General features: G+C 44.6%; 1 protein-coding gene across 1 annotated transcript in view; it reads left to right on the plus strand.

The window, feature by feature from the left end:
* The first annotated feature begins 567 nt into the window (after positions 1–567).
* The window catches only part of celsr2 (cadherin, EGF LAG seven-pass G-type receptor 2), a 74,163-nt gene continuing 53,180 nt past the window's right edge, over positions 568–21,550 (plus strand). The window contains 2 exon segments of the mRNA XM_040028648.1: positions 568–5,834; positions 5,836–6,007. Of these exon segments, the coding sequence (XP_039884582.1) occupies positions 2,463–5,834; positions 5,836–6,007 (3,544 nt within the window). The 5' untranslated portion in view covers positions 568–2,462.

Here is a 21,550-nt window from a genome sequence, read left to right on the forward strand (position 1 = left end):
CTATTCCAGTCTACGTGTAAAATGTATCAAGTGTCGTTGGGGACCCCAGATTGCCCCCAGTGTATCCATCGGAGTGTGTGTTCACCAACGTGAGATAAAGCGCGCGTGTGTGAGATTGAAAGTGTAGGTCTGCTAACAGGGGTAAAGTTGGCTTGATTGTTGCTAATGCAATCATTAATGAATATCGAGGAGCTATTAGCACTGATAGGCTAAAAGCATTTTATGGTTTTTGGTATGTAGCTTATAGTTAAAGTTGTATAACTTCATCTGCTAAAATAATACCAAACTCTTTGAGTATTTATTGTAGCAGTGTCATTGTGTTTTTACAGCCTTGTCCTGTAAAAACATACAATATCATCCTGTAAAATCTGATCTTGTGATGGCCTAAAATGGTTTAGCTTGTAAAATTAGCAGTCAAGTTTGAGTGCAATAGCATGAGTTGGATTCATATTCCTGATCCCAATCATTGTTTTAGCCCTCTGCCTGGATCTGCCTTTGATGCAAAGGAACGATGGATACCCCCTTGATCAGGGACCTTGTCTCCGCCACACCTTCAAAAGAACACAGAGCCTGTTAGTCACCATCTTATATACAGCGTCTGTGCTGGTCGCTCAGGTACTTGTCCACCTCCACAACATCAACATCCTGTCCCAGGATAGACATGGGTGTTCCGCCACCCTCTTCCTTCTGAAAAACAACAACCATCTCTTTAGTGTTGTTTACATTTAGATTTCTCTCAGACTAGCCAACAAAACCATCCCCTAGTGCTCTGTACGCCTCCTTTAGCCCATCGGTTATGCTTCCCACTACTACCCATCAACATAAGACAGAGGACTGCTCAGTCATCGCTTGCAGTGTCTCCCTCAATAGCAGCAGTCTGAAGATGGTGAATGCACTGTAGGACTGTAGGAGAGCTTGGTCCTCGCAGGACATTCACTTCTGGGAGTGAGCTCTGCATCATCCGCTGTCAGATTTGGTTGGTATGCAAATTGCAGAGAGATACGAAACCAAGACTTCACCGCATGAGATGTCAGGGCAACTGGTCAACAGACATTAAGGTGTGATGGTGCCGTTCCCTTCGGAGCTGAAACGGGCATAATCTTTAGATTATGGAATTGGCTAGATTTAGTGTGCCATCTTTTATAAAACACTATTTTTGTTGCTGTTTGTCTACAATAAGTCCAAAAGGGTCTTAGAAAACTCAGCACTGACAATTGCATGGACTTTGTGCTGAGACACTTCCCATCATGCTGTCATTTCATTATTTATGCTGCTGTGTCAAAACGGATTAATTTATTTTTTACGTGTTCATTCACTGAAGCAACAAGCAGACATGAACATGAGCAGTTTTGAGCGAGTTTGCAGGAGGATCCTCTCTTGGCTGTGTGGCTGCAGTTTGCCCAGCAGGTGTCAGGCGCACTCAGAACATCAGCGAAGCGCCGAGTTTCAGTCCAAAGTTGCGCCTTGCTGCTCCGCACCCAAACTGAATATTGTTATCATCGCTTTAGATTAATATGTGTTGCTCTGAATATTTGAGTAAATTGAAAAGTTCCTAACTTCTGGAGCCTATCTGCACGAATGCCTCTTGTGATTCGTGTGTTTCTACTGGTACTCGGATGTTGCTTTTACTGCTCTTTAAGTAAGAGCAGGTGAATGAAGCCTTCGGGAAAACAAAGCACGGGAATTAGTGGATCTGAAGAAAACAGCCGCTAAACAAAGATGACTTGAATGTAGCTGAAATGTAATCCTCCTCTTTTTAACACGAGCCCGAGAATGCAACTTATCTTGGGTTGAAACAAGGTCAGCCAAAACCCACAATTTAAGGAATTCCGACCGGTTAATGAGCCAAACCATTCCGGAGGTGAGTGGTGGGTATTGGGCGTGATCAAAACGGTTCTTCTTAATTGTTATTAGTGAGTGCAGCATTAATACTATACTAATGAACTGAATGTTGTCTAATGAACTCCTTAATCCGACTCTGAATTGCTGCTGTTGTTCTGCGTTAATTAATGACGCTTATGGGAAGTTTCCATTTATCTCCAGTGGCAGGCTTTCTGTCAAGTCCTCAGACCCCTATAGAGCTTCTCTCTCCCTCTCCCTCTCTCTCTCTTTCTCTCACACACACAGGTTTATTATAATGAGGAGCCTGGAGACACTGGGGGGGAGCAGGAGCCATTTTTCTCATTGAAGCTGAGTTGCGCGGACGGAGCGGAGGTTTTGCTGCTGCTGCTGCTGTAGCCGGCGTGTGTGAGTGTGTGTGTGTGCGTTTGTGTGGATGTGAGAGCAGCTCCGGCCAAGGTTACTGCGGGTTAACCTCTTAAAAACGTCAGCCGGAGTGAGCGGAGAGGAGTGCGCCCGCTGAGAGCATGGCTCTTCTTCAACAAAGGGAAACTTACCGGTGGAAAGTTTAAAGAAATTAGGAGCCGCAGAATTCGCCACACGGGCGCACAAACTGAGGAGCGATGCACTTCGTTAAATGGGATTTGTTGCTGTTACTCTGCTGTTGTAAACTGGTCCCACTGATCCGCTGTTACGTTGTTCACATCGGTGAGGATGCCGGAGCGAGCGCGGTGGTGGCCGGCGCGGAGCGGGGCGCGCGGTGCACTCTGGATCAGGTGCTGGCTCCAAAATTCACCGAGGGGTTCCTGGAGACTGACGCGGTAGCGGGCATCGTGTTTGTTTCGGGCTCCATAAAGTGCCCCTCGCTGCGCTCAAACCCCTTCACCTTGTACACCGTGGAGGACTGCGCGGACTCCGGCTACAGGCACCTCCTCACCAGCCAGTACCAGGTGCATGTACACGGTAGGAACTGTTCAAACACGCGTAAAAGAAAACCTCAGTGGGACATGGAGGTCCTCACTTTGTTCAGTACCCACAGCCATCACAGCTTAGAGTGCCACCGAGCAGATTCTGCTCTATTCCCAGTGGGAGGTCTACTGCCTGGCCCTCCGATCCGCTGCAAAGTCACCAACAGCCGTGAGTTTTATTTCAATGAAGGGAACTTGTTTGTGTCTGAGAAGCTGTGCTGGAGGCAGGACACTCTCCTGGAGCTGGACGTCCTCTGTGATGTACTCACAGGTAGTGGGCTGAATGTTCAAGTCAGTCCCATCTCCATCCACTGGCGTGTGGGAGAGGGCCCCTTTAGGCAGGGTCACATAGAGAAGCTGTTACAAAGGGCAGCTCAGTCTGATTCAGGGATTTTAAGCAGGAGGAGTAGAAGAAGCATCAACAACAGCCCCCAGTTTCAGCCACCAATGTATCAAGTGTCTGTGGCAGAGAATAAGCCCGCCGGGACTCCTGTTGTTGTTTTGAAAGCAGTGGATGTGGATGAAGGCGAGGCAGGCAGGCTGGAGTATTTTATTGAAGCTCTCTTTGACAGCCGCTCGAATTATCTTTTTGCTGTGGACCCGTCCAGCGGTGCTGTGTCTACAGTAGAAGTGCTGGACCGGGAAACAAAAGACACCCATGTGTTTCGTGTGACTGCAGTGGACCACGGCACACCCCGGCGCACAGCCATGGCCACACTCACTATCACAGTCAGTGACACTAACGATCACAGCCCTGTGTTTGAGCAACAGGACTATAAGGAAAGTATCAGGGAGAACCTAGAAATAGGCTATGAGGTGTTAACAGTGAGGGCGACAGACGGAGATGCCCCCATTAATGGGAACATCCTATATAACATCCTCAACAATAATGGGTCCAATGATGTGTTTGAGATTGATTCCAGGTCTGGCGTAATTCGCACCAAGGGGCTGGTGGACAGAGAAGAGGTGGAAGCCTATATGCTGTTAGTTGAGGCGAATGACCAAGGTCGTGACCCCGGGCCCCGCAGCGCCACAGCTACTGTTCACATTGTGGTAGAAGATGATAACGATAACGCTCCTCAGTTCAGTGAAAAGCGCTACGTGGTCCAGGTGCCCGAGGACATGACCCCTAACACAGAGATCCTGCAGGTCACCGCAACAGATCAGGACAGAGGGAGCAACGCTGTCGTTCACTTCAGCATCATGAGCGGAAACACCCGCGGGCAGTTTTATATCGATGCTCAGACAGGTAAAATGGACCTGGTGAGCCACCTGGATTATGAGGCGAACAAAGAATACACGCTGAGAATCAGAGCTCAGGATGGGGGACGCCCACCGCTGTCCAACATCAGCGGCCTGGTTACGGTGCAGGTGCTGGATGTTAACGACAACGCCCCCATTTTTGTCAGCACGCCATTCCAGGCCACCGTGCTGGAAAATGTGCCGCTGGGTTACTCCATCATCCACATCCAGGCTGTCGATGCAGACTCTGGAGAAAACTCCAGGCTGGAGTATCGGCTCACTGAAACCACACCAAACTTCCCTTTCTCCATCAATAACAGCACGGGGTGGATTGTAGTCGCAGCCGAGCTGGACAGGGAGAGCGTGGACTTTTACAACTTCGGAGTGGAAGCACGTGATCACGGCTACCCCGTCATGTCATCTTCAGCCAGCATCAGCATGACGATCCTGGACGTCAACGACAACAACCCAGAGTTCACGCAGAAGGCGTATTACATGAGACTAAATGAAGACGCGGCCGTGGGGACCAGCGTGGTGACCGTGTCAGCTGTGGACCAGGACATCAACAGCGTGGTGACGTATCAGATCGCGAGTGGAAACACCCGCAACAGATTCTCCATCACGAGCCAGAGCGGGGGTGGGCTCATTACGCTGGCTTTGCCTCTGGACTACAAACTGGAACGCCAGTACGTCCTCACTGTCACGGCGAGCGACGGCACCCGCTTTGACACCGCCAAGGTGTTTGTTAACGTCACTGACGCCAACACACACCGGCCCGTGTTTCAGAGCTCACATTACACCGTCAGCATTAATGAGGACAAGCCCGTGGGCACCACCGTGGTCGTCATCAGTGCCACAGATGAGGACACGGGCGAGAACGCGCGCATCACCTACTTCATGGATGACAGCATCCCTCAGTTTGACATCGACGCCGACACGGGAGCTGTCACCACGCAGATGGAACTGGACTACGAGGACCAGGTTTCCTATACGCTGGCCATCACTGCGCGGGATAACGGCATCCCACAGAAATCTGACACCACCTACCTGGAGATACTTGTGAACGATGTTAACGACAACTCTCCCCGTTTCCTCAGAGATCACTATGTTGGTGCGATTATGGAAGACGTGCCCGTGTTCACCAGCGTGGTCCAGGTTTCTGCCACCGACAGAGACTCTGGCCTCAATGGCAGAGTTTTCTACACCTTCCAGGGTGGGGAGGATGGCGATGGAGACTTTATAATTGAATCCACCTCCGGCATTGTTCGCACTCTGCGCAGGCTTGACAGAGAAAATGTGCCCATTTACACCCTGCAGGCATTTGCAGTAGATAAAGGTATCCCTGCCCTGAAAACACCAGTAAACATTCAAGTAACAATCCTAGACGTGAATGACAACCCTCCTGTGTTCGAGAAAGACGAGTTTGACATTATGGTGGAGGAAAACAGCCCCATAGGCCTCGTGGTTGCACATATCTCAGCCACAGATCCAGATGAAGGCAGCAATGCACAGATTATGTATCAGATAGTGGAGGGAAACATCCCAGAGGTGTTTCAGCTGGATATCTTCTCCGGAGAGCTGACTGCTTTAATAGACCTTGACTATGAGTTGAGGTCTGAGTACGTCATTGTGGTCCAGGCCACCTCTGCGCCTCTCGTGAGCCGAGCCACAGTCCACATCAAACTTGTGGACAAGAACGACAACACGCCAGTCCTCAAAAACTTCCAGATCATCTTTAACAACTATGTGACCGACAAATCGAGCAGTTTTCCCACTGGAGTGATCGGGACGCATCCCCGCGTACGACCCAGACGTCTCCGATCAGCTGCACTACAGCTTTGACGTGGGAAACGAGCTGAAGCTGGTCCTCCTGAACCAAAGCACGGGAGAGATCCAGCTGAGCCAGGCCCTGGATAACAACCGGCCCCTGGAGGCCTCCATGAGGATCTCAGTGTCAGGTGAGATTGTTAGATAACTCTCTGTAATCCACCTCCACTCCACCCAGTGAATGAAAAAAAGCGCAGTAATGGGAGTGCAGGCTTACAGGGGTGTATTCTTGATGATTCTATTAACGCGTAGTGTCTCTTCATTTACATTTTCTCTCCATTTCACTGGGTAATGGAAGTGATGACGGCTTAAGTGTGTCCCTCTTGGCTTGAGTATTCCAGCGTGATTCTCCTGTAATAGAAATATTCATGAAGGAGGATTAATATTCATTGAAGCATATTTGTAATTCACTCCACTTTACAGGAAAAATCACTCAGGGTCATAAAAGTGCACTAAAGCATTTCCTTTCTTATTAATTGTTTAATTTGGCTGATTTAATGGGGGACTTCTGACACATGTATTTTAGTCCCCTGGTTATATACACAATCCTGGTTTAGCTCAGTCTATTGTCAAGATATAAATAGCTGTTTGTCTGAGTGAGTAGAGTCTCCAGTGGCAGACTGATCATGTCCCATAATTGCCCGTCATGCCCACTCCGTCATACAATGAAAGGCATAATTCAATAATGGTTCATATCTGCAGCTTTATTTTGTTTGTTAGTGTGGGTTTTTTTTTTGTTTGAATGAAGAGTTGATGTGTGTGTCAAGCCCTGTTCTTTTGTTCTAATTTGACAGAAAATTCTTACATTCAATAGCAGCCAGGATGGTGAAAACTGATAATCCTGGTTTGATGATGCTTTTGAATCACATAAAGTTCACATCGACGAAATTTGCTGATTTTTCTGTTCATGAATTGGGAAAGGAAATGTCACGCAGGTCTAAAATGAGCTCCAGACATTCTTCAGTTGTTCTCTTTTTCTTACTCTGCATGTCTTGAACTGTCTGTCTCCCCTGCACTGTTCATTTTGCGTGTCAGCACAAATTACAGAGTTTTATTTGCTCCTTTAATGAAACTGAACCTAAATTGCACCCAAAGAAAGTGTGTGGTTGTGTGTGGGTGGAGAGGGGCGATGGGAAGGAGGGGTGGTGACGGTGTTGTTTTTACCCTCTGTTGGAGCTTATTTGACGCAGTGTGATCTGCTGTAAATCTGCCTTCTCTTTGACCTTGGCACAAGCTAAGAGAGGGGGAAAGTAGCTGGGAACAGTATTAAGAGATTGGACATGAAGGTTAAAGATGAAAATAGCAATTTAACAGGAAAAGAGCAGATTAAGGCTGGCAGAAACCTTTGTGTTGGTCTTCTTTGATGGCAGCAGAAGTGTGCGTTCGCTGGCTGACGGGTGTTGCACGGACTGGTTAGCGTGGGTAGTCGTTTTGATAGATTTGAGCTGAGCTTCGACTCTCTGGAGAACAATGGTAAGCCGTCGATTAAGGGGCAGGCGCTTGAGCTCATACCAGGCTGTGGTTGGGGGTAACAGCTGTGACTCCACCAAAGACCAATTAGAGGCCGTGGTCCCCCCAGTGCGTCCAGCACCTGCTGGGGTTTATGTGTCAGCACCCCTGCAGGAGACAGAAGGAGATGGAGGAAGGCTGGAGGACAGAGGGGAGGTGAAGGAGTTTTTTGTGTGTATGTACAGTGAATACAAGTTGGAAAATACAGTGGTACTGTAAACCAGCAGAAAAGTCATTAGACAGGAGCTGCTGGAGGAGGAGATGGGGCAGAAATATGAGCTCCTTCTATAGATCCTGCTGACCCCAATTTTCAAAGGCTTTCCCCTCCAGGGACCTCCCAGGTCTTCCCATTATCTTTCTCTTTATGCTACTGTTTAAGAGGCCCCTTATGATGGACGATTTTTGATGGGCTCCTTTGTACGTTGTTGGACTGTGAGTAACATCACCTCTGGGCACCGCTCTTCACACCGAAATAGATGTAATAGTTTAAATGTGGCAACACTTTGCTTTAAGTTTAAAGTGTTTCATATGCACCATCTTTGAGAAGGTAACCTTTAAATAATCCACACGATCCCCCCGAAGTTAGGTTTGGTAAAATAACCCTGTTGCACTGAGTGTCGCTTATCTTTTCAAAATATTATTCACATCACTTCCACTCGGATTGTTGTTGAGTGATCTCAGATATAAAACAGTCTGTGACTTAAATGTCGTAAATAACTGCTGAAGTGATCGTTGGATTTTGTCGATTTTGATATTGCCATGCTGACTAAAATTCCTAACTTGTACTGTAGTTCAGCACAACAAAAAGTTTGAAAAGACCTCCTTGTTGCACAGTTAAGCATTTAGGAAAACCACATGAAATATACAAAGTGTTGCAAACTGCACATACAGTTTTTGGTCTAGTTCTTAAAAATATAAACTGAGCAGTGTGATTCAAAGAACATTAAACGATCCCCGGTTGTGCTTTGCAGGTTAATTATTCACTGAATGAGTTTTGAGGAGCCCAACTATTAAATGAAAAAATGTGCGGTGTTTAACAATCTGGTTAGAAATGTATCGCAATGAGAAGGGCAGTGGCTGTTGCTCAGACCGGGTCATCTGCCAGCGGGATGGTCAGGGCTTTGATCCCAGGCTCGTCCAGTCAGCACGGCCAAGTGTCCTTGATTAAGACACTGAACTCCAAATTACTCCCGATCAGAGTGTGAGTGTGTGTTTAGTGCCTGCTTTATGGGATAGAGTCTGTGTGAATGTGAGAATTGTAGTAGAAGTAGAAAAGTGCCGTGTAAGTACTAGTACATTTACCATTTAGCAATGACTCCTCACCACCATTCTGTGATGTGATATACACAGTTTAGAAATGACCTAAACTTTATTTTCTTACTGTTTTTGTAAAAAGATGTTTTCATATCAGACAACATACATGCCAGTACAGTATATATATGTATATGTAATAAATCACTATCAGACGACATTGGCCTTCTGAAGCAGTGGTTAGCACTGTTTCCCCACAGCAAGCAGGCCCAGGCAGCAAATCCACCACCTGCCTTTCTGTGTGGAGTTTGCATGTTCTCCCTGTGTTTGCGTGGGTTTTCACCGGGTACCCCCACTTCCTCCCACAGTCCAAAGACATGCAGTTAGTGGGGTTAGGTTAATTGAGGACTCTACATTGTCCATAGGTGTGATTGTGAATGGTTTTCTGTCTCTCTGTGTTACCCCTGCGTCAGACTGGCGACCTGTCCTTATGGCAGCTGGAATAGGCTCCAGCCCGCCCGCGACTCTGAGCTGGATAAGCGGAAGAGGATGGAAGGATGTAGTGTTTATAAAACTAAATGTTGAAATTAAACCACGTTTAAAGTGATGTGGCCAAAATGCAAACGGTATCTGTACAAAGAGGTCATGCACAGTAAACAGAAGGAGAAAGTGTTGAATTGGAAAGCTTGTCTCAGAAATGATTACCCGGGACGGGCTAATATCTGCTTTCATAGAGGTGATCAAACTTTATCTTGCTAAGATTTGCTAAGATTTCTTCAGGTGGGTTTGATATGCCCGTGGATTTCTTTATGATAATTAGTGAGGAAATACATGTTATCCAGCAGCAACAGTAGTCCCTCATTGCTATTCAAATTGGCACTACAATCACTCAGAACCAATAAGCAGGTTCTTCACAATACATCTGACAATCACGTAGCCTGGGGATCTTACTGGCTGTGTGCACTTGCATAAATTAGTAATCATAACAGTTTAATTATGTTAGCCAGTGAAGGAACCAGATTTACAGCAGTGGTGTGCAGGTATTTGAGCCTGTCTCATACTGAGTGGGTGAAAATAGACTCATAAACACAGAATCGGGATTGTAAGAGCCAATTAAAGGTTAATTTTATTGGTACTGGTAAAATGATTAGAGGAGAAATATATATGTTTGATGTTAAGAATATAATTCTAGTTGGAGTGCTGCCACTACAGGGATAATGTCTTTTGATTTCAGCTTTGAGGAAACTGTTGTTTTGCAACTCAGCATTTGACAAAATGGAGACTTTCTTTTTTTCTTGCATGTTTTATATCATGTCGCTTCAGTGTTATGAAGAGATTCCCATCACACTGCAGCATGAGACACAGGTTTTCATCCATGGGATTAGGCATTCTGCATCTGTATCCTTAGATCTGTCAGACTAGTGTTGACATACCCGGGGCCTCATCTACTGTTCCCAGGCAAGCGTGAGCCTGCATAAATAGGTGTTTGCATTTGATTGCAGAGATTGTTTCTCTGCTTTTCTTTCATCCGTAAAGCCCTGTTAATTTTCATATAGAAAGTGTAGCTAATCATTATCTCACATTGCTAAATGTGAGGTCCGCTCATTTGCCTGCATATTTGTTGCACTCTAAAGGGACTGGCACGGTTTAGCTTTATACTTTGCGAACTGCTAGAACATAGTACCCACCTCATCCCCACTATGACACCAGGACACTTTGTCCCTTTTAATCATATTCTGACTCCGAGCCAACACCGTGCCCCCACTTTGAAAGCGTGAGTGCTAAAATTTAACAGACAAACACGCCTCCACCACTAAAGACGGCAGAGCGATTCAGCTCACATCGCACTGCGGGTTGTGCAGGCGCTCAAGTTACATGGTGGACAGCGGGTATTGTCTCTGTCTGGTCACTGTATGGAGGGAACACCCTTTTAACTTTCAAGTGTGAGTCTGAAGTGGCTGCGGATGCTGCAAGGTTAAGCTGCTACTCTGTCAAATGTGTGTTCGAGCCAAAGCCGCTGGCATTAAGCCCGACCAACTGGGGAAGGCGACGAATATGCTCAAATGAGTCAAGATTTTGTCTTTTTTTCTCAAAAGATAATTTGGCACATAAGATATCCAGACGCTTGAATTCCATGTTGGCTTTTTTATTTTTGTCAGATAGAACTACAGGGCAGGAATTTTAATGGTGGGGACTCTGCTGCACCAAGTGCCATGTATATAACAGCCAACTTATTCACAGTGTGTGTAATTTCATTAGGATCTATTAAACCTTTAAGCTGTCTGCGGTTGGACTTTCTCGAGGGGATTGTCTTCTGTTACACTAGCCCATCAAGCTGCACATATCTGGTATATTTCTGTGTGTGTGTGTGGGCCTCAACAGCTGGACCGCCCTGATTACTTTTCTCCACACTCTCATATAATTAGTAGAGCCTGTGCTCTTTATGTTTGATAAATTTCGGTTTTCCTCCTGCTCTCGATTCGCAGGAATCAAAGTCACTGCTTACGAAGCTCGAGTCATCTGTAACTGCTAACTCCTTCCATTCTTCCTGCCTCCCTCCCTGGATGGCGTTAGTCACACTCGCAGGCTTGCGTGGAATGTTTGTAGCACTGTTTCTTTTCTTTTTTTTTTATCCCATTAACATCACCTATCACCTTGATCCTGTTTCTCTTTCCCTCTTTTTGTTTGCCTGTCACCATTTCCCATTTTTCTCCTATCTGCCCGGGTCTATGGCTCTCACCCCTGCAACCTCCACTGTTCCCTCCCATCATTTCGAGCTCCTCCACCCTCCCTCTTTATCCCGTCCTCCCCTTCCTCTCCCTCCCTCCTTTGACTGTTGTCCCCCCCTCCTCCCCTTCTCTCTCTCCCCTGTGAAAGGAAGAATGCCTAAGAGAAATGCTTTGTTAAGCACACAGTTGTCATGGAGAACCCAGCAATGCCTGAGAAATTCCTTGTGGGTGGGGATGAGGGGGTAAGGCCTCTTTTGTGGAGCAAAGATAGGGGGGGAGGGGAGACCCATAAAGTTCTAAAGAGCAACTGTCCGCATCTCCGTTTTTCCAGTGAAGCATGTAAGGCTCTCTGTGGACCTGTAATGCTGCGGGACACACTGACCTGTCCTGCCAGCTGCTTTCATTTTAACAGGACACGAAGAGAGTCGGCCGACACCTGACTGCAGATATAAAGTTTCCATCCGCTGTGTTTTTGAACGCTAAAGTGCATGTGAGACTTCAGAGGCACTCTGTTTTGAAAGCACCAGAGAGTTTTAAGCACATGGACATTTGATAGTGTCCTCTTTAAGCTCTTTGATTTGTGACACAGATGCACTCAGAGGGTCTCCGATTTCTTGCCGCCCGCATGTTTCTTGGCAGCAAAACATCCTCCCGTGGGCCTCGCTGCTGCACGCTTGGTTGCGCTGAAGGTCCAGAGGTGGTGAGGTAGTGCAGAGTGAAGGTGCGGGTGAGATGGGGTGGAGGGGCGGGTGAATGACATCATCTATGTGTTTGGAGGGGAAATCATGTTTGGGATTAAGGCCGGCGCATCGCTGGGGCGAGGCCTTGCGGTGCTTGCATATATCGTAGCATTGTCCTGCATTGTCCTCGAGATCCCAGCAGACAATCGGAGTGGGCTCTGTCTGCTGCTGCCCCCACCGCCCCCACCCCTCTAACCTCCTTGTGCCTTTGTGTCCACTTGTTTGCACCAGTCCTGTCCGCTACGGGAGAGTCGCACCAGACCTGCTGTTCCTTCATGTATTACACGGTTTGCACTTCAGTCTGTTGCAGAAAGCTTTTGGTGAATCACCAAGAAAACAAACAAACAAACAAAAACAACAACACATAAATCTCAAGTACAGTGAGTCCTTATCAGACGTACTTGCTACAGGAACGATAGTGGAGCGCACAACTAACTCCACATAAAAAAATGTGAAAAATGATCCGATATGTTGGCTCACCAAATATCTTTATCCGTCTTAAACACATATGCATATGGTAGTGACCTGTTCAGGGCATACCATGCCTCCAGTCATATGACAGCTGGAGTAAAAGCCCACTGCGAGCATGAATTGGATAAGTAGAAGAAAATGGATGGATAAATGTAGCTGTTGAAATGTTAAAGGGTTGAAAAAGGTGAATTTGAAATGGTAAACCGTCTAAATCTACAGCTGGTGGATGAAATGCAAATTTGTCCAAAAACAACATAAGCGACAGTTAAACTGTGTGAAAAACTTTGAAAGTTTATCTCTCTATGCTGTGGGGGTGCATCAGGGCTGGGAAGCACAGCTCTCCAACAACAACAGCATTGACAACAACAACACACAGAGCACTTTCTTGTCTCCTGTGCAGTGACGATAACACCAGAGCTCCACCCGAGTCCAGAAATCACTACGAGAAAAGACGTTTCTCACACTGTGAACGTGACAGATTATGTTTATTCAACAGCCTGTTGCCTTTACGCTACATTGCACTCATTTAGTACTGAACCAGGCCGAGATTTCACAGTGACCTGGTTTCATATGCTTCAGCTCTGCAGTTCAACCTGTCAACACAGGACCGTTAGACACGAGGGTACGAAGTGCGACTGGTAGAGGTGGTGAACCCTGGAGTGCAGAATTTTAAGAGGTTTCATTGCTGACTGAATTATATTAAGACAGAGTGAAGGGTGGGGAGCTAACTACACAGATGGTGTCATCCTGAGTTAGCTGAAATGGTGTGTTTACACTTTCACAGTCTGGTGGCATTTGAATGAATGAATAACTATTTTTAGAGTTCACTTAGATGTTTTTTTTTCTTTTTTACTTTTAGCACATTTCCTGATCTGGACTGAATGTTTTCCACATCGTCTTCTAAAAATATCTCACCTGTCACAGTGTGCAAAGTTTTTTTCTTTTTTTCTTTTAAAGCAGAGCTATCAAAGACAGAAACCGGCTCTGTTTTGCTGACTCCTGCTTCAAAGCATCTCAGTTGGATGACAGTTGTTACTTTGCTGTTGGATGCTCAGGATCCAACATCATTCGCTGTTGGTATGTTTGAGTAGCGGCCTCCTGCTTGGTCAGGTCTCTGCATGCTAATGTCTCTTTACTGTTGCGCTGACATTGGTTTTTCTTTGATATGTAAATGTTCCGATTCGAGGAGCTCGAATTCTTTTCTGTGACTCTGAAGCCGCTTCGCTGTAGAGGAAAGGAAATCTGTGGGCTGCCCTCTTGTTGCAGGTTTTCAGAAACAGCAGAAAAGTGTCATCAGGGGATGCTCTGGCAGGGTCCACAAATGAGTACTGATGGCCTCTCTCCAGCCAAGTCAGCTTTCCTGTGGAATGGAGAAATCAAGAGAGGGATTTACTCCGACTCCCCAGGATTGAAATCCTTGGGTTGACATTGAGCTACACAAGCAGTTTTCATTATTGACTTCACGGGCGGTGGAGGAAATGTGTTGTTGTGGTGTGGTTATCATTACAGCTGATCTTTGGTCTCTTTCTATTTAAACATAACTGCTCTGCAAAAAACAATAAAAACAAAATATATTTAACTTGTATTTTCTTAATGAAATGGTGTCAAATCACATAAATAAACTTGCTCACGGGTACTTATGATGCTCGCTGTATTTTTTGCTGCTTGACGTAATGGCTCTAACACTGCTCAGATACAGATCGCAGTAAATCTGCTGCGTAGGAGTTTTCAGCGTGCCGGCCGTTCCCTCCCGCGTGCGAGAGCTGCAAGTGGGCTTTCTGTTAAAGCACGAGCTGTTTGTGTTCAGTTGTGTTGTTTTTCCCAACAATGCACTTGAGGTGAGAAGGGCTATACAAAAACCAAGCGCACATTTGCTTCTGTCGCCTGTCACCGTCTGTAAGGCTTTGAGCTGCAGTTGTTCAAATATGTTTCTCTTGATTAGAGAAGCTCTCCCTGCTTTTCTCTCCAGGCTGTTACTTCCTCAGCTGTGTTGACTTTGAAGACAGCAACATAAATGTATGATGATAGCGGATAGTGTCGCTCAATGCACACAAATCATCCCACAACATTAAAACCACCTGCTTTTTGTCGCTGGGGCATGGCTACAGTTGCTTGGTGGGAGTTTAGAGAATTGGGCTTGTGCCGCCGCTCGATGATGCTCGACGCCATGAGGTTAATATTAAAGACACCAAGATTTCTCAGTGCAAGTGAAATGTTAGGAGTCAGTACATTTGAAGCTCTATTAAGAAATCTACTGTATATATTTGCAGGCTTAACAATTTTGAGAACAAGATCACTGTGGGCTTAACGGATATAAGGTTTGGCACCACATGCAGTCAGTGTTCATTGTGGAGACACTGGCGTGGTTGTCTGTTCATGGGAAAGTGATTTAGGTGTATTTTTTAAATTTGTTTTTCTCTTCTTTTTGTGTTATGTGACTTGTTTTGCTTCTATGGAGTATGAGTCTGGAATAATTAAGGATTGATTGATTGATCAGATTGAGATCTGGCAGTGTGGAGGTTGCTGCTGCTGCTGCCCTGAGGGGGTGTGCTTTGTCTGCAGTAATAATTAGCTGGTTGGTACGTGTCAAAGTAACCTCCACATGAATGTCAGGGCCTAAGGTTTCCCAACAGAACATTACACTGCACTGCAATGAAATGATCACAGCTTATCATGTCACCTGTTCAGACAAGCAGACAAATTATTAGTAAGTAAATAAAGTTTATTTTGAAACAAAGAGCAGTCAAAGAGTCCTTAACAGAGGTAAATAGCTAAAAACCAGCCCACGCCAAAGTAAAGCAGACACACAAACACTACCCAGAATGCATTTCTCAACAGATGAGTTTAAGCTGCTTTTAAAGGATGTCAAAGAGTCAAAGGTGTGAAAAGAGCACGGTAAGCTGTTCCACAGTTTAGGCTTGTAAGGAACAATCCACCTTATGTTTCAGACACAGAATCATATTGATCAGCTGTTTTAAAGAGCTCACTACACTACGATCAGCTGTAAGTTGTATCATTACAAAGTGAAAGCATTTAGAAACAAAAACAAATTGCAGTTAAAGAGCAGGGTCTCTGAGTCACCAATGCTCTGTTGACACAGTAACTGCAGAGCTCCAGACCTCCTCTGGCACTAACATCAGCACAAAGACTGTGCGCTGGGAGCTTCACGGCATGGGTGTCCGAGGCCAAGCAGCTCCTGGCAGCGTAATATATAGGTGGCCCAGTATGTTTTTCCACATTGTGCATATAAATGGATCCACTCAAATATGTTAAACCTTCTCATAGAAGTGTGTTTGGCAGTAAAATCAAAAATATGCGTTTAGATTTCATTTGACAAAAGCAGATGAAATATAGACAGAAAACAGGAAGAAGCAAAAAGTATTGTTTAGTCTAAAGTAAATATAAAAGGCCAAACAACGTGTCTAAAGAGCAGGAATTGACACATTATGTATCATCTGTATAGTTTCCATAACATGCAAAGTTCTTTATTCTGAAGCTCTAACATCAGATTTTATATATGTTTGAATAAAAAATACAATTCAGAGATTTAGGGATTATTGCTGAGTGTTAAGACACCTTTGAAGCGATTGATAGGGTACAATTTAGAAAAAAAGTCTTCTGAAAATTCTCCAAGTCTTGTCGATTGTCAGTTTTAAGTTTTTAAGCTGGTGGGTCTTTGTGGGGGAACCTGTGGAGTGTTGGACTCAGTGTTAAAAAATCATAGCTGTGGCTCTGTGCAACCTCCCTGTGGTGTGACTGAGCCTTTGGTCTTTCCTGAGAAGCTTTTCTCAATTTCTGATGAGTGGATGATGATGTGAGCTGCTGCTGGTGGGTGGAAGCCTGGCAGGATTTGTTAGAGCATTTTATGCAGAGGGGTTGTGGTACTGGTAGTGGTGGGGGTGGTGGGATGTCAGCCTCAGCCTTTGCTTGTCTAAAGGGGATCAGTAAAGGAAGGGAGTGAGGAGGGGTTAGGGGTAATGGGATGAAAAAGCTACCCCTCCGTGCAATGCCTCACTTCCACCTACTAACCAGCCAACAGTCTCCATTCAGACCGCAGCTGAGTGTGCTTCACCTTTCAGCCCTGCTTAATTCAAACAGGCCACATTTTATTGCGCCCCATTTTGATCAAAAGAACCCGAGACTCCTGCTTCTGAATTAAATGAACACCAAACTGAGTCCTCTTAGCTTTAATTAAGGAGGAACTGGATAAGCTTGATCTAATAGATATTAGGCAATTTTAAAGTCTGCCAGGGAACTGGGCCGCAGTGCTCCGTCACCACCACGACAGACTTTTTGTTCACTCAGTTTCAACTCAGCCCACACGAGTACTTACCAGTGTCTGTCCACGACTGATTTGAGCGTTTCTTTTTAATTGGAAGAAGTTGATAGAAGCTCAGCTTGCTCACTGGTATGAAGGTGGGTACTAAGCCTGTTGTCGTGCTGGGCTTTAGTCTCTTCCTGTGTGTTCAAATTAAGTTGCTTCCCAAGGAAACAATAATCAAAAAGAAGAAAAAAAAAACCTCCATAAAATTGTTAAAAGGAGTTTGTGTGGTTTAATTTTTATTAATTACCTTCCATGAAAATTGCTTAAATTTGAATGTAAGTTGTTAAGTCAAAATTCAGCACAACACAAGTCGTCTTCTGTAACCTCAAATTTGTTTTCATACCGACAGGTCGCAGCACCTGTAAAGTTTAGCCACAGACTGACAAACAGGCCATAAATGTGTCTCAAAGTAGCGACGCGAGTGAGCCGCTACAAGAAGAACAAGTTAATTGTGAATGAATCAGGGTCCCAAACACACATGCAGAGTTCAAGTAATTAGTCTGTGTGATTAAAGGCAGCTCCAGGGGAAGAGTATTTAATTTAAATTAAATGAGTGTGTGTCCCTGTTATTGTTGGCCCGACAGAGCCTGGGTCTCTGTGGTTTGTTTGATTGACTGTGCGGTATGAACGTCTTGCCTTTCTGTGACCTTGTGTGGACACAACTGTAAAGTGTTGGTTAATCATACATAAATGTAATACTTCTGACAGTAGTTTCACACTACAGTAAGCTTGTTAATATTATACTACTACTTAGTGAAGAACCCTTGGAGTGGAGCTGCTTTCACTGAGTTTCACTAGACTGAAAGTTGATATTCAGATAAAACTTGTCATTGTAACTGACCCTAAAAACCTCAGAAACATGGTGTCTAACCAGATGCTTACTCTGGCATTACCTGGGTGTCTGGTAACACTGTGAGGAATCTTGGAGCCATTTTATGGCCTTCAATGTGCATATTACACTCATATGTAGGACCGCTGTCTTTAATCTGCACAATATCTCTAAAAATAGAAGCATCCTATCTCAGAGTGAGTAATAGATGCTGATGATGTATTACTCATGCATTAAGTACTTCTAGGCTGGACTATTCAGTATTATCAGGATTTTGATTATTCCTGTTGTGATAAAGCTTGTAGTTAGGGCTGGATCAGGATCACGTGACCTTGAACTCTCCCTTAGTTATGCTGCTACAGATTTAAGATGCTTTTTAATTTTTCTCTGCTTTCTTCCGTCCCGGTTTCTTCCTGCAGAAAGGGAGTTTTTCCATCCCACTGTCACATAGTGCTTGTTCATAGGTGGTCACGTGATTGCTGGGGTTTTCTCTGAGCGGTTGTGGCGCAGTGAAAGAGGGGGTCATCTACCACGGTTGGTGGATTGATCCCCTGCTCCTTTAGTCTGCATGTCAAAGAATCCTTAAGCGTGATACTGAACACGTCGCCCCTGATGTATCCATCAGGCATTAAGACATCAAGGTTAGTGCAGATATGTCAGTAGCAATAAGACAGACATGAACATGGACCTTCTGAGACATTTTGTACAGAATATAACTGATCGGTATTACGTAATATTTATTTCTGATTAATATGCTTTTGATTTTCTCTTGGTATTTCTTTTCAATTTTTTTTATTTATATCTTTCCTCAAGTATGCAAATAAGAAAAACAAACCTGTAAGTTTGCAGAGCGACTCGCAGGTCGGAGCTGTAAAGGCTGCGAACTGCAAACACATTTGCAGGCCTCATCCCTCCGAAGTGATTTTTAATTTATGCTCTTCATGCTGATCTTAGAAATGGGACCCCAGCTTTGTGCTCTTTGATGTACTGAGTACTCGGCGCATGCTGCACATACTGTAGTGCGTTTCTTCAACAACTAAGACAGGCTCTGCTCAACCTCATTACCTTCTTACCCGGAGGTTCCACCCCCCCAACATCACACAGTTCTGCAGCGAAACACACAGCCCCCTCTGAAGCAGCATCAACCTCTCCAGGTCACAGATTAAATGCTGTTGTGCTTGAGTGAGATGTTCTTTGGGTGCTATCATTAGACATGTGATGAATGGCTGTTTGAGTGCCATTGTTTATCAGCTCTCCACTGTCATTATGATAAATGCTATTTTTATAGTAGGTCTAATGTGTTTCCCATCCCCACTGTAACAGGAGGTGTTGTCATTGGCTCAGTGTTTAACCAGCACATTAGTGTTTAATGTGTGTGTGACATCTGCTAAAGTTGCTCTGAGCAAGAGCGAGCAACACCGACAGTGCTGACATAATATAAATAATGTCCATATTTCAGACAGTACTAACTATAAAAAGATCTAGCATGCTAAACTTGGCATGCTAATTTTAGCATTTTAGTATGCTAACATTTGCTAATTAGCACCAAACACAAAGTACAGCTGAGGCTGCTGGAAATATCATGAGTTTAGCATGCATTTATTAATAACTTACAGTCCTTTTTTTAACTTGGTGAAAAGGCTAAAATTATTAAACTTGGATGGCATAACTTTGCAGATCAGGTAAAGGTTCACAGACTTAACTGAGGTAATGAGGGGTTTGGTACACAGGAAGAGCAGAGAAAGGAAAAAATCCGGAAACAGAACTGTGAAAGAAATCCGGGTGGAACAGGTAATCACACAGGAAAGAGGCACAAGAGGGCAGGGAAAGAGCAACAAAATACAATCCACAAAAAAATGAGAAATATACAGTGATTGAGACATTTCAGTTAAGACTCTAAATGGCGCTCGAGGAAAGTTTCTGGGAAATTTGAATGTGCATACTCGAGTAAACAGAAATCCATGTTTCAGATGTTTCAGCCTTAACCATATTTTTGGAGCAACCAGCCGATTAACATTGCTACACTAAAAAATATAACCAAAAATCTTCTAAGGACATTCAAGTATCCGTAGAATCTTACAATCTCATGTACAGTTAAATGTAAAGTTAGGAAGAAGTCCACAGATTTCAGTAGGTGTGTGTTCATGTTGTCAGTAGCCCCTTGGTATTACACCTGGGGCTAGTGACAACCTGCAGGAGCTGCTCAGCCATGGAAACCCATGCCACGAAGCTCCTGGTGCACAGTTTCTGTGCTGATGTTAATGCCAGAGGACGTTTGGAGCTCTGCAGTCATTCAGTCAGCGGAGTGTTGGAGACTTTCACGTGCTTTGAGCCTCAACACTTGGCGACCCCACTCTGTAACTTTACATTGTCTAAGGCTACGTCCACACTAGCCCGGATAGATTTGAAAAAGCATGTGGAGCATGTACAAACTAATATTAATCCTTAATAGGGCTGTCAAAATTGAGAGCAAACAAAACAACTGCTGTATAAAACCCTCCGTTTAATTGTTTAATTGGTCACATGACTGCATCACATGACTAAAATGCGTCGTTTTCGAAAGTCTGCGTTTTTGAGTGTCCACACTGTGACGGACAGCTCCGTTGTGAAATCTATTTGCTTTCGAGAGCGTTTTCAAAACGCTGCGTTTTTTCTTGGGGCAAACGCCATCTCAGTGTGGACGGGAGGCCCAAACGGAGAGAAAACGAGGCGTTTTCAAAACGAAAACGCATTAGGGTGGACGTAGCCTAAGTTGCTGTGTTTTCTAAACACTTCCACTTTGCAGTAATACCGCTTATAGCTGGTGGAGGAATATCTAGGTGGGAAGAAATTTTATGAACTGATTTGTTTACTTTACTGTACCGTACTCAAATTTGGTGAGCTCTTGCAAATGACTGATTCTTTCACAAATGTTTGTAAAGGCAGACGGCATGGCTAGGTGTTGGATTAAATGATATGTATGTAGGTTTAAGGCATGGCTTAACCTTCAGTGTCTGTTCTTCTTTGGTATATATTTAATGTAACACCACAGTATACTGGTTAATCTCTCACTATCATGAGAACAGTAAAACATATGATTTTATATGTAGTGTTCTCATTATGGTAAAGCACTTCAGCTAAACTGCTTGCTAAGCCCTTTGTTTTCATTGGCTCAGTGTTTAACCAGCACATTAATGTTTAACACACAAATGTGTTTGTGACGTCTGCTAAAGATGCTCAGAGCAAGAGTAACACGGACAGTGCTGACAAAAGAAAGCCACTTCCTGATTTTCGTTAATTAGCTTTTGTCTCTCTGCTAGCTTTAGCCGTCTGAAGGTGAAACCTGCTGTGTCTTTTTCTTTAGAGAGGTTTGTGTTCCTTGAGTGAGATGCAGCTAGTCTTGTTTTTTTGTTTTCTTTTTGTTATCCCATCTCACCTTAAAATTCAAAATAACATCTTCCAGCATACAGAGAGGAGGGTAAATAGCTGATAAACTGTCACTTCACAGTTCAGGGGGACTCAGAGGGCCTGGGTTAGTGTCACAGTGCTGGGTGATGTCTCTGTCCTCTCAGTAACTTGGTCACACAGTCTTTCTGATCTTTATCCACCATGACTTTGTTGACATTTTCTGGGATTCAGCTGGGAGATTTGATGACAACTTTGTGGTCTAATTAGACCAGTCTCACTGATTTGTTCTCTCTCTCGCTCTTTGTCCTGACCTTTCTCTCAGTCTTAGCCACTAAGACCCAGAGAAAGCTTTAAAAAGAAATCCATATAGTCTGGTTTGAGTATATATTTCCTTATATCAAGCACTTCATTGTAAAGATTCTTTGTGTCCATAT

This window comes from Simochromis diagramma, unplaced genomic scaffold, assembly GCF_900408965.1.
Source record: "Simochromis diagramma unplaced genomic scaffold, fSimDia1.1 OVJJ01000483.1, whole genome shotgun sequence".
In the NCBI taxonomy this organism is placed as follows: domain Eukaryota; kingdom Metazoa; phylum Chordata; class Actinopteri; order Cichliformes; family Cichlidae; genus Simochromis; species Simochromis diagramma.